The sequence below is a fragment of the Halichoerus grypus genome, chromosome 13, assembly GCF_964656455.1.
Source record: "Halichoerus grypus chromosome 13, mHalGry1.hap1.1, whole genome shotgun sequence".
NCBI lineage: Eukaryota > Metazoa > Chordata > Mammalia > Carnivora > Phocidae > Halichoerus > Halichoerus grypus.
The window spans coordinates 79,060,349-79,072,674 of NC_135724.1; the positions used below are offsets into that span (position 1 = coordinate 79,060,349).

Sequence of the window (12,326 nt, forward strand, 5' to 3'; positions counted from 1 at the left end):
TAAAGATTTTATTTATTTGTCAGAGAGAGGGAGAGAGCCTGTGCAGGATCAGGGGGAGGAGCAGAGGGAGAGGGAGAGGGAGGGGGGGAGGGGAGATCCCAGGACCCTGGGATCAGGACCTGAGCCAAAGGCAAATGCTTAACCAAGACTGAGCCACCCAGGCGCCCTCCTTTCGTTAATTTTTGATGGACACGACAATCCAAATTTTAACAAGTTCCCTATGGTGTTTCTCATGCCTAGAAGAATTTGGTAATTACTGAACAAATGGATAATATCGAAACTACATTGGATCAAAGCCTAGGAACCAGTGCTGGTTCTGTCATTAACTCCCTGTATGACTTTAGGCAATTCCTTCTCCTCTGTAGGTCTCATTCTCCTCATCAAGAAAAGGATGGAGAAGTTCACCTCTTAGGCCCTTCTAGCTCTCACCTTTGAGGAAACCCTTTGGGTGGTTCGTGGCCAAGGGCGGCCGGAGTCGGAGAACTACAATCCCCACAATACCTTGCGCTTCTCCGCCCTTCTGTGGTTGTGGAGAAGGTTCGCTAGTAGAAGTGCTCCCCACAATCCTTTGCGGTAGCCCAAGATGGCGGCGCCCTGTGGCACCCTGAGCGATTTGGAGAGCAGCAGCAGCAGCGAAGCGGAGGAGCTGGCACGGTGCCGCGAGGCGGCGATGCCGGCCTGGGGCCTGGCGCAGCGCCAGGGAGGGCCGGAGAAGCCAAGAGCAGGTAGGAGGCTGTGTTCTGGGAGTCTGGCGGAAAGGCATGGGCTCTTCCCCTGGGGTCTCAGAGGATGGATGGTGAGGAGGGTGTGACCGGGGCTCGACTTCTCTCCCTGAGAAAGCTCCAGGGACTGGGTGGAACTCAGATTCAAAGAGCGGGCAGGCTGGGGCGCCTGGGTGGCTCAGTCGTTAAGCGTCTGCCTTTGGCTCAGGTCATGATCCCGGGGTCCTGGGATCGAGCCCCACATCGGGCTCCCTGCTCCGCGGGAAGCCTGCTTCTCTCTCTCCCACTCCCCCTGCTTGTGTTCCCTCTCTCGCTGTGTCTCTGTCAAATAAATAAAATCTTTGGGGAAAAAAAAAAAAGCGGGCAGGTGCAAGAGGAAGGGTTGTTCCATTATCCCAGTCAGGGAAACTGAGGCACCTGAATGTGTCTTCCCTCTGCTTCCTTTGGTCCATCGTCACTGCCGCACTCTCGCAGTCCGCCATCTCTCCGAGATGACTGCGACAGCCCCCCTTGCTGGATACCGGTCTCCAGCCTTACCGCGCGTCCAGCGAGCTCATTCTCAGACCTTGGGGCAGCCAGCGAGCTGAGTCTTACACGTGTCTGACCGTGACTCTCACTACCCTGAGAATAAATCCGAAGCCCTTCAACATAGGGATTCCTAGTCATGGGTAGAATCCAGAGGATCCGTGAATTTGGAATCGGAAAGATATTTCACCTTTACTTTCATTAACCTGCATTTGAAATTTAGCATCCTTTTCTGTCATGCATGTGAGCCACAAACTACAGTCGTTTGGGCAATACCTGTTACTTGGTACTAACAAAATCACAGATTTTCATATCCCATCACAGTCTTTATGTATCAAAATATCACTTTATTCACAATTAGATGTTGGGAAAAAATAATTTACACTCATCCCTGCCTTAACATTGCAGTCATTTTTAGGCGCATCGGTAGATCTTAATGCATTAATAAAGACAATGCATTAATAAAGAAGCACATATAGTAATGTTGCAGGGTTGCTGCAGGGTTCTTGTTTCACAGAGTCAAAGAATGAATCTGGCAGACAAAGGGTGAAATGAAGCGAAGGTTTATTAAGGGAAGGTGAGAATGGAAAGGAAAGCTCTCTAGAGTGAGAGGCGGCTGGAATGGGTTGCCACTGAGGGCTTTTATCCTAAATATCTTGTCTATAACATTTAGGACAAGGTGGATTTGTAAATATTATGAAAGTATCTTGTCTATATTTAGAACAAACCAGATGGATTTGTTTTGTTCCCTGCTGTCTGGTTAATATCTTGTCTATAACATTTCCCCACCTCTAGGATATCGATGAGCCTGGTCACATAGCCCCCTACCTGTCTCTTGCTACCTAGCCTCACCTGTCCCTTACTCAGTAATGTGCCAATTTTTTTTTTTTTTTTTTACTATTAATGATAACTGGATTTCTGTATCATTGGCTTTCTTTGTAATCATATGTGTTGTGTTTCATGCATTTCAAACATTGTTCTGAGGAGGGATCCAGGCTTTACCAGACTGCCAAAGCAGGCCATAGCAAATCAAGGTTAAGAACCCCCGCTTTTGTTTAAAAGGACTTACAAGCCCTTTGGTAATTCATTCCCTGCCTACCTCTACCTTCCTGCTGTCCTGCCACATTGCATTTCCCATAGGTAGACTCCAAATTATATCGCCTCATCCCTGGACACCATAACTCAGCACTTTTCTCTTCAGGTTCTACATACAGGTCTGCCTTTCCAACTCCATCACTCAACTAGCAATGAGAATTTGGGCAAGGCACTTGTAGGGTTAATGGTAGTCCCACCTCCCCTCCCCAAGGTTGAGAAATAACTGAGGTGATACATCTACAATGCTTGGCACGTATTAAAGGCCCAATAAGTGGCAGTAGTCATGTGATTATGCTCTCTACATAGACTACTTTCTCTCTCCTGCTTAACTCCTGCTTGCCCTTTGTTACAGCTCAGATACCACCTCTTCAGAAAAGCTGGTTACATGTCTTCACAGTGTCACCATCATACCTTGTGCGATTCCCTTCAGAGATGGTGCTTCCTTTTCCCCTGCGATTGCTGCTTGTCTTTTTTCCTTTCATCCCTGCATCCCTAGGACTTGCCGGGGAGTTAATCCTGGCCTGACTTGCTCCACAAATATTTTAGTGAGAGATTACGTAGTGTGAACTTAACGAAGACTGGGATCTGGCCTGTCTCTTCACCGTGGTATCCCCACGGCCTAGCACCTAAGGAAAATAGTTCTTAATGAACTTGCCAGAAAGGCACTTCTCTGATGAGTGAGGGACTGAGACTCCAGCCGGACTTCGGTCCAGTTGCTTCTGCCTTGACAGAATGGATTTCTCTGTGGCAATAAAGGGAGGACTTGATATGAAGTGCCAGCTCTGAAGCTGGCCCCAGACAAGTAAAATAATTTCTGAGAGCCATAATTTCCTCATGTGTAAAATGCCTGAGTCCTAGGATTGTCGTGAGTCTCAAACATGAACAGCTTTGACCAACAAAAGAGATGCACGTGGGAGGAGTGGCATCCAAGATAGCAGCTTTGCCACTCATTGTTTTTGTGAAATCATAAACCTTCTGCTGACCAAAGTAGACGTAGCTGCTGATAATCAGCCCTCTTACTTACTGAGCACCTTCTGTGTGCCAGGAAAAATACTACTTGACATACATTCTTGGGCCATTCTTTTTTTTTTTTTTTTTAAAGATTTTATTTATTTATTTGACAGAGAGAGAGACAGCGAGAGAGGGAACACAAGCAGGGGGAGTGGGAGAGGGAGAAGCAGGCTTCCCGCTGAGGAGGGAGCCCGATGCGGGGCTCGATCCCAGGACCCTGGGATCATGACCTGAGCCAAAGGCAGACGCTTAATGACTGAGCCACCCAGGCGCCCCTTCTTGGGTCATTCTAATAGTAATAGCCACCATGAGTTGAGCGTTTACTGTGTGTCCGGTTTTTTTTGTTTGTTTGTTTTTGTTTCATTTATTTATTTGAGAGAGAGGGAGAAGCAAACTCCCCACTGAGCAGAGAGCCCAATGTGGGGTTTGATCCCAGGACCCCGAGATCATGACCCAAGCTGAAGGCAGACACTTAACCAACTGAGCCACCCAGGCGCCCCTGTGTGCCCTGTTCTAAACACTTCGTATTTGTTGTCTAGTTTAATTTTTCCAGCAATACCATTCCAGCAATTATTAGCCGCATTTTACAAATGAGAATGTGGATGCTCAGAAAGGTCATCCAGCTTGTAGGTAGCAGAGTCAGGCATAAATCCAGGTCTTTCTGACTCTAAGCCCATGCTGTTAACTGCTGTTCTGCCACTCACTCCCTGCCACAGACAAGTGCCTTTTGTGGGCAAAACTCCCATCCTTTGGTCCATGACCATGTGGAAATGTAGGTCACTATATTATTAAGTGTTTTTTTTTTTTTTTTTGAGAGAGAGAGTATGTGCACGCGAGTTGGTGGGGGTGCAGACGGAGAGAGAGAATCTTAAGCAGGCTCTACGCCCAGTGCAGAGCCTGATGCCGGGCTCCATCTCACAACGCTGAGATTGTGACTTGAGCTGAAATCAAGAGTTGGATGCTTAACTGCCTGAGCCACCCAGGTACCCCATAAGTGACTATATTATTAAGGTAACCCCTGATACAGCTCTTTAATCCGGTAATGAGGAACCGATCACCCACACCTCAAACCACTTATATTTTAGGGCAACATACACTTTGAATGCCCTATGCAACATTTCTTTCACACCAAGGCACTACGCCAAGAGCTGGAGATGTAAAGATAACAAGAGGTAGACCATGTGCTCCAGCCGCTTACAAATCCAGGGAGGAGATAAACCTGCAGACAAAGTGTCCAAAACTGTAAACCTTCACTGTGTCCTCACAGTAACTCTGGGAAGTTGGTGGTCTTATCCCCATTTTATAGATGACAAAAACAAAGGCTTGGGGAGGTAAAGTGACTTGCCCAGAGGCACAGTGGAAGAACCAGAACTGAACCCTGTCTTCTGGGGTCTGGGGCCTCATACTGTTGCTGCTCCGAGACATTATGTCACTGCCCTGGCTGTGTAGTCATGATGGAGGAAGTACTCCTCCTCCTTGTGATTGTGTGCTCAGAAGAAAGGACGGGGTCCATCCCAGGCTCCCAGGTTCCCCAACTCCAGGAGCACTGGGCACTTGGCATTGTGTGCTGTGCCCCAGAGCACGTTTGACACAGACCACAACGTGAACTGCGTGCTCTGGAGTCATTCAAGACCATGAGGCCCTGCTTGGGGCCCAGATTTACCAAGTAATCATTTTGTCCAATTGGCTCCCTCAATACACAAGCGCATTTTGTCCCATTACTCAAGTCAAAGACCTGAGAACCATCTTTCATTTGTCTCTCACACCATCCATCTGGTCCATCAGCAAAATCCTGCTGACTGCTTCAAAATACATGCATCCAGAGCCCTGCCACTTCTCATCGTCTCCATGATTGCCGAGGCCCCCTCCTTCTGCCATCGCCCCACTATGGTCTGTGTCCACGACACAGCCAGAGACATGCTGGAAAATCCCAAGTCCATTTATGTCCCTCCTCTGTGCAGAATCCTCCAGTGTCTCCTCACCTCCCTCAAGGTCCAGGTCCTTATATTGGCCCACCAGGCCCTTCCCGATCCCACGAGGTCCCCATTTCTGCTGCTCCCCCAACTCACTGGGCTGCAGCTACACCAGCCTCCTAGCTGGTTCTAAACTTCTGCCTCAGGGCCTTTGCAGGTGTTCTTCCCTCTACGTCGAAGACTCTTCCCCAGGTATGCACTTGACTCACTCCCTCGCCTCTCTGAAATCTCTGTTCACATGTGACCTATCAGTGAAGTCCTCCCTGTCCACCTTTATAAAATGATCCCCCATTTAGTCCCTCCCCTACATCCTTCCCCTGCTTTATTTTTTCCCTCTGTATTTATCATTATCTAATTTTATATATTTTTTTTTTTTTTTTTTTTTATTATTTATTTATTCATGAGAGACACAGAGAGAGAGAGAGGCAGAGGGAGAAGCAGGCTCCCAAGGAGCAGGGAGCCTGATGCGGGACTCGATCCCAGGACCCTGGGATCATGACCCGAGCCGAAGGCAGACGCTTAACCATCTGAGCCACCCAGGCGCCCCTATCTAATTTTATATTTTAATTGTGTAGTTTTTGTCATCCATATCCACCAACTAGAATGGAAGCTCCATGAGGGCTGGGATCTATATCTAAATTGTTCAGCAACTGGACCACCACCTGGGTAGTATTAGAGCTTCAGGATTTGGTTGAGTGAATGACCACCAGGCCCTTAGCACACAGGCAGGCACATAGTAGGTGTGCAGTGAACACTGGAATCAAATACACTTAGACTTTCTTGTTCAGCGTGGTGGTTAAGAGGGGGCTCTGGAGCCAGATGACTTGGGTCTTGCCCCAACTCTGTCACTTACTAGCTGTGTGACTCTGGCCAAGTTAGTTTACATCTCCTTGCCTCAGCTTCCTCTTTTGCAAAATTGTTAATAACTCCTTTAACAGGGTTGTTGGGAGCGTTCAGTGTGTTAACACGTGTAAATCACGTCCGACGCCCAACGGACATTGTTAACATTTCCTTTATAAATGCCTCAATTTTCCTTATTTCTACAGATGTCAGAAATAATCAGCGGCCAGCCACCCAGCCGAGCCTCAGGTACTGTGCATGTTGGGTTCAAATTTAATCCACCCTTGTAACAAATAGTGATCCCCTGCCATGTGCCAGACACGAGGTTAGACCCTGGAATGTCAGGGTGAACGAGCCCACGGAGTCCCTGCCCTCATGGAGGGGGCAGCTGCTGAGCTGGCAGGAAGTGAGGTGCTTTCGTGTGTGTTGTAGGCATAAAGTGGATGAACATGAACAAGATGGCAATGAACTTCAGACCACCCCCGAATTCCGAGCTCACGTAGCCAAGAAACTGGGAGCCCTGCTGGACAGGTAACCAAAGATATACTTTCTCTTCTCCTGCCTTCTTTAATACAAACAGGGATGGCTCACATCAGCTGGGAGCTCAAGGTCTGCAAGCAGGCGCTGGGCAAGCACGTGGCCTATGTCCCCTCATGGCATTTGTAACCAGCCCACCATACAGGTGCTATCGTTGTCCTTATTCTGTAGATGAGGAAACGGGCTCTCTGGGAGAAGGATCGTTTGCTCGAAGCCACAGGGTGTAAGGAGCAAGGCTGGGACTCAAACCCAAGTGTGTTTGGCCCTGAAGGCCACACTCTTAACTACTGCATTATCCCGCTACCATGAAAATAAGAGGAACCCAAGAAGCAAGAGCTCATTCCCACCACAAGAAGGCTAGAGACAGCCAAAACTACTATTTTGGGGGTACTTTCTTTATGCCCAGTGCCTTACTGGTTCTTTTTCTTGCATTTGAGAATATAATTTGTACAGATCCCGGTCGGCATTCCTCAAGTAGGCGCCAAGTCCAAAGCATGGCTCTCAAAAGAAGGGGTCCAACAGCTAAGAAGTTGGGCAACACTGCAATCTATATACCCCCTTGTGCCCTTGGAGACTTAGATTCCTAACAGTATATTCAAGGCCTTGAGAATCCTGCAGTCAGGAGACCTGTGTGGTTTGGCTTGGCCCGGCAGTTTCCAAACTCATATGGCCACAGTGGCTTTGTTTCAGGGAAGACTGATCAGTGTAGCCTGGAACACGTTTCAGGATACGCGGGTCTAGATCTATTCCTGATTGGCAGAGCCCCACAGCTTTTGAAAGGGAGATGAAGATGTTCAGGCCGTAGTCCTTCAATTTATCAAAAAGAGAAACGTGTCCTCCCAAAGTATAAGCCAGCTGCACTCTGAGACGGAAGGTTGGGCCAGACCTTCGAAGCCTGAGCCGTCACAGCCTCAGTACCAGTCCAGCTCGCGAATGTGGTAAACGTGCGTAGGAAGTAGCTAGTGGCGTTTCAACACGTGGGAGCAGTTTGTCTTCATGACCCTTTGGCTCCAGGGTGAACGAGGCCTGGCGGCATTGCAGATCCACATTGGACGCTTCCCCAGGTGGAAACCCTGCAGGATATAGGTCAACCACGGTCAGCATGTTCCCCGTGGTGTTTCTGTGTTTCTCTGAAAAGAGACTTAAATGATACTCTAGTTGGTTCCTTGTGTTAGATCGAGGTTTCTCAGCTTTGGCACTCCTGACATTTTGGTCTGGATCTTTCTTGTTTGTGGGGAGCCACCCTGTGCATTGTAGAACAGTGAGCATCCCTGGCCTCTACCCACGACATCCTAATAGCGATCTCCCCCCGCCGCCCCGCCACCAACCACCACCACCACCAGTCGTGACAACCAAAAATGTCTGCAGACATTGCCTGATGTCCCCTGCAGACCGACGTTGAACCACTGTGTCAGATACTCAGGTTGGAGTTAGGCCCCTGGGCAGCAGAGGCTCTGTGCCCTGACCCTGCTTTCCTGCACAGCGCTCTAGGGGATGCCTTTGGCATGTAGGGAAGGCAGTTAGGGGAATGCACCCAGTGCGCTGCTGTGTTTGCTGCCAGGACATTGTGGGAGCGTTGTTCTCTGCAGTGCATGGTGACTTCATCAGCATTCACCAGAGAGATGCTTCCTGATCTCAGTACTTCTCGCTGCTCAGCTTGATGGCAGTAACCATCTTCATCATCATCATAGCTGCCATTTACTGAGCACCTGCTTGTGGCCAAGCTCTATGCTAAGTAAGTGCTTGATACCCACTATATCATTTCATCCCATAACAACTCTAAAACATAGGGCTACTATTCTCGGTGTGCAGGTGAGTAACAGAGGCTCAGAGAGATGAAGTCTCTTGCCAAAGGGGACACCACAAGGAAGTGACGAAGCCAGGATTCAAAGCCAGGTCTCTGAAGTGTAAATAAAGTCAGTGGGTTATATCAATGTCTGTTTCCTGGTTGTGATCCTGGACTCTAGTTATGCACATGTTACCGTAGGGAGGAAAGGGAAGGGTATATGGGACCTCTGTTTTATTTCTTAACAGCTGCATGTCAACCCATAATTACTCAAATTTTAAAAAAATTAAAATTAAAATTAAGAAAAGAAACAAAAAATAGGTCTGCCCTGCTGTAGAAGCTGACCTCTGAACCAATTCTACAGATTGGTCTTAGTTCCCTTTTCATGCTTGCTGCCAGGACACTCAAAGCAAACCATGCGACCTCTCTCCAGCAATTTCTGTCCTTCCTAGCCTATTTTCTCTTTGTTCTATTTGAAATTGCATTCATTTTTTTTTTGTTAACATTTTATTTATTTATTTATTTGACAGAAAGACAAGAGAGAGGGAACACAAGCAGGGGGAGTGGGAGAGGGAGAAGCAGGCTTCCTGCTGAGCAAGGAGCCCGACGCGGGGCTCAATCCCAGGACCCTGGGATCATGACCTGAGCCGAAGGCAGATGCTTAACGACTGAGCCACCCAGGCACCCCATGCATTCATTTTCTTGTACTGTTGGTATCTTTAAAACTTGTTCAACACTTTCTGGAATAAAGTGGGGTTCGAACAAGGAAGTGTTGCCATTCGCGCCGACGGGCCGTTCAGCATGTTACGGCTATAGGCGTTACCATCCTTAATCGGGCACATGCCCCTGTCCCCTCCACTTAAAAAAAAAAAAAAAAGTTTTCATTTTTTTCTTTTTACCCCAAAATCTCATCCTAAATCAACCATTTCCTCCTTCCGTAGCTCAATTACCATCTCAGAAGTTGTGAAGGAGCCGGCAAAGGCCGAGGTACAGAAAGTCCCCGCAGAGGATGATGGTGAGCAGTCATACTGTTATGTTAATGCCAGGTGGTGTTTGACGACACACCTGATGTGTGTCCGGGCGGCAGACGGCGCTTCGGTCCACTCTCTGATGCACACGGCCCCCTCTGAGGCGGGCATCGTGGTGATGATACCCCCGTCTACAGGGGGAGCCGTAGGGGAAGCTGGGGCTCTGAGAAATGAGGTCCCTCGCCTGAAGTACCTTTGGTGTGGGAGCCGGAGGGGGGCTGTCTCACCGCCGCACCCCCAGCCGCCCCCGGGGGAGCCTGTCTGCCCCGTGCCCAGCCCACTTGCCACTCTGGAAGCCACCTGACGCAGAAGGTTCACCTGCTGCCTTCCGGTTCCTCTTAGGGCTTGCTGCCCTCATGGGACAGCTGGCGTCCCCTCAGGCACCCCGTCCCCTGGCTCCGGCAGGCGTCACGCGTGCCTCTCGACACACGAGGCATCTTTTTGTAATCAGCCAACCACTAGTGATTCCGGGGTCTTCCCCTCTCCGTGGAGCTCCTTGAGGGCAGGGGCAGGGCCGCCTTGGCGCCTGGGAGGAGGGGCCGGCCCCTGGTATTGCTGACTCTGGCCCTTTGGATTTCAGGCTTCCGCCTCTTCTTCACTTCCGTCCCTGGAGGCTCCGAGCAGAAAGCTGCTCCCCAGCCTGGCCGAAAGCGATTACCTTCCGGCTCCAGGTGAGGTCTCACACCCTCTCCTCGCGTTCCCTCCTTTTTGCCCTTTGTGTTTGCCAGTTCCCCTGGAATAGCCGAGCAGAATCTGATCAGATCCAGGCCAAGGAGGAGCCCTGTCAGGTAGCTCGAGAAATGGTGCCCTCAGTGGGAGGGAGAAAAGGTTCTGTTGGGCGTTGGCTTTGGATTTTTACTGCTTCTTGAGCACCATCTTGTGCCAGATGGCACACTCCTGGGGCATCCCTGTGAGGCCTGGGCTCTGTTAAGATCCCCATTTCGTAGACGAAGACACTGAGGGTCAGAGAGGTGAAGTCACTTAATGAGGTCACATAGCTGGGAAGCAGAGAAGCCGGGGTTGGAACCTGGCCGGCCTCACTCCCAAGCCGGAGCCCTCTAGCCGCCTCCCGCTGTGACCTCTTCCCTGTGGCTGAGACCGAGGGTGGTGAGAGGCGGTTCCGGGCCCCATGGCCACTCGGTGCCCTCCCCTTGCAGCAGTGAGGACAGCGAGGAGGAGTGGCAGCGGTGCCGGGAGGCAGCGGTGTCGGCTTCCGACATCCTCCAGCAGTCTGCCATCCACGGCCCTATCAGAGTGGACGGAGAGGCAAAGAAGAAGAAAAAGAAGTTGAGAAAGAAAGCCAAGAAGGAGGCCAGCACCGACTTGGTCGCCGCCACCACCACCACAAGTGGGACCGCAGTTGGGAAGCCGGAAAAGCAGTCACCGCAGCTCAATGGAGACCACGCATCACTTGGGACCAAAAAGAAGAGAAGGAAGAAAAAAGCCAAGAAGGCCAATGAGGCTTCCCCATTCCCACCAACAAAGAATGCAGTGGCCATGCCTGCAAACTGATCCCTGCCCACGGGCACGAGGCTCAGCTAGCCCTGAGGACAAGGTGCCCGCCAGGGACAAGGCATTTCCAAGCCCCACCTCCCTCTCCAAGTTCAAGGACTTGGCTGGCAAGTCCATACTTGGCCCATGATTGGGGCTTGCCCAAGGGTCAGGACAAAGACGGCTGTAGGATGAGAAGACTAATCAAGGCCTGCCCATCCGGGCTCCCACTGGGGGCTGGGGCAGACCTGTGGTACCAGCACATTCCATGGCCTCAGGAAAAAGGAGCCATCCAGTTATTCAAGACTATTGATCAAGTGCTAAAGCTTCTATCTTCCCAGGACTGAGGAGAGCGAGTGAAGGGAGAGCTTTTCCTTCCCTCCACCTTCTCAACCTGGTGTGGGAGACAGCCTTAAGAAATTGAGGGAAGGAGTTGGCCCAGAAAGAGTTTTGTACTTCTGTCTCCAGGCCGCACAGACTTGATATAACCTTGTCTGAAAAAGGAGAGAGATTTTATCCCCCCCGGGTTTCCAGAATTTTTTTTCTCCACATTTGTGAATATACCATGCACGATCATGTCTCTGAGCTAACCAGATTATTGAAAATAAATTGTCGAGAGACCCCAAACTTAACAAAGTGATCGGGGTGATGTCTCCAATATCAATGCTGAATCTTGATGAGACAGTTTAAATAAACATCACATAGGTGGTGTCCTCCTGCCTACACCCCAGGGTGTGTTCCTGCACCCCAGCCTCAAGACTTCAGGAAGTGTCACAGCACTTATGAACGGGGGTTCACACACCAGGAGTGTTCTGCCGGGAAGAGGAGCAGCTCAGGGTTAAGGTGAAATTCTGGCTTCGTGGCCTTACCTCCAAGGTTTGGCAGAGCACGAAAGACAGAGGTGGGACGTGAGAGTGTGTGTGCTGACCCGTCTCCTCTCAGGCCCCTGGCCCACCTCCGCCTCCGTCTGCCCGCCCAACCCCATCTGGGCAGTGTGTGGACAAGCAAGAAGTTTCCAGTACTCATTTCCAATACTCCGTTCCTCATTTCCTTTACTAAAAGTTAAATAAATGTACAGGTTCGCCCTTAGCTGGCTGCAAGCTGCAGGGGGCACTGGTTCTTCCCCGGCCCCAGTCCTGAGTCCCAGGGTGGGAGCGGTCCGCAAGGCCAGGTGATCTGCAGCAGCCCCAGGGTGCTTACACAGCTGCCTTGTCTCTCCTGGTGGCACTTGGGACCTCAGGCTCCAGGGTGTGGCTGTGAACTGCCTGGACCTTTCCCTCTTGCCTCTGGGCACCTCAGCTCTGCCACCTGCTGAGGT

General features: G+C 50.3%; 1 protein-coding gene across 2 annotated transcripts; it reads left to right on the forward strand.

Annotated features, from left to right (window-relative positions):
- Nucleotides 1-542: 542 nt before the first annotated feature.
- On the forward strand, nt 543-12,097 carry C13H12orf43 (chromosome 13 C12orf43 homolog). 2 transcript variants are annotated; one of them, XM_036119699.2, is made up of 6 exons: nt 543-725; nt 6,373-6,415; nt 6,599-6,697; nt 9,431-9,504; nt 10,098-10,188; nt 10,678-12,097. In XM_036119699.2, the coding sequence occupies exons 1-6, from the start codon at nt 584-586 to the stop codon at nt 11,027-11,029; spliced, it is 801 nt and encodes a 266-aa protein (XP_035975592.1). In that variant the 5' UTR covers nt 543-583; the 3' UTR covers nt 11,030-12,097. The 2 variants fall into 2 exon arrangements, with proteins under 2 accessions (XP_035975592.1, XP_035975590.1); XM_036119697.2 differs by having other exon boundaries at nt 544-725; nt 10,675-12,097.
- Nucleotides 12,098-12,326: the final 229 nt, after the last annotated feature.

Bases quoted from the DNA above. Each gene is read 5' to 3' on its own strand.
- C13H12orf43 (XM_036119697.2), top strand. From the start codon at position 584: ATGGCGGCGCCCTGTGGCACCCTGAGCGATTTGGAGAGCAGCAGCAGC. The intron at 6,698-9,430 runs GTAACCAAAGAT...CTCCTTCCGTAG, and splicing joins CTGGGAGCCCTGCTGGACAG to CTCAATTACCATCTCAGAAG. The intron at 10,189-10,674 runs GTGAGGTCTCAC...CTCCCCTTGCAG, and splicing joins CGATTACCTTCCGGCTCCAG to CAGTGAGGACAGCGAGGAGG.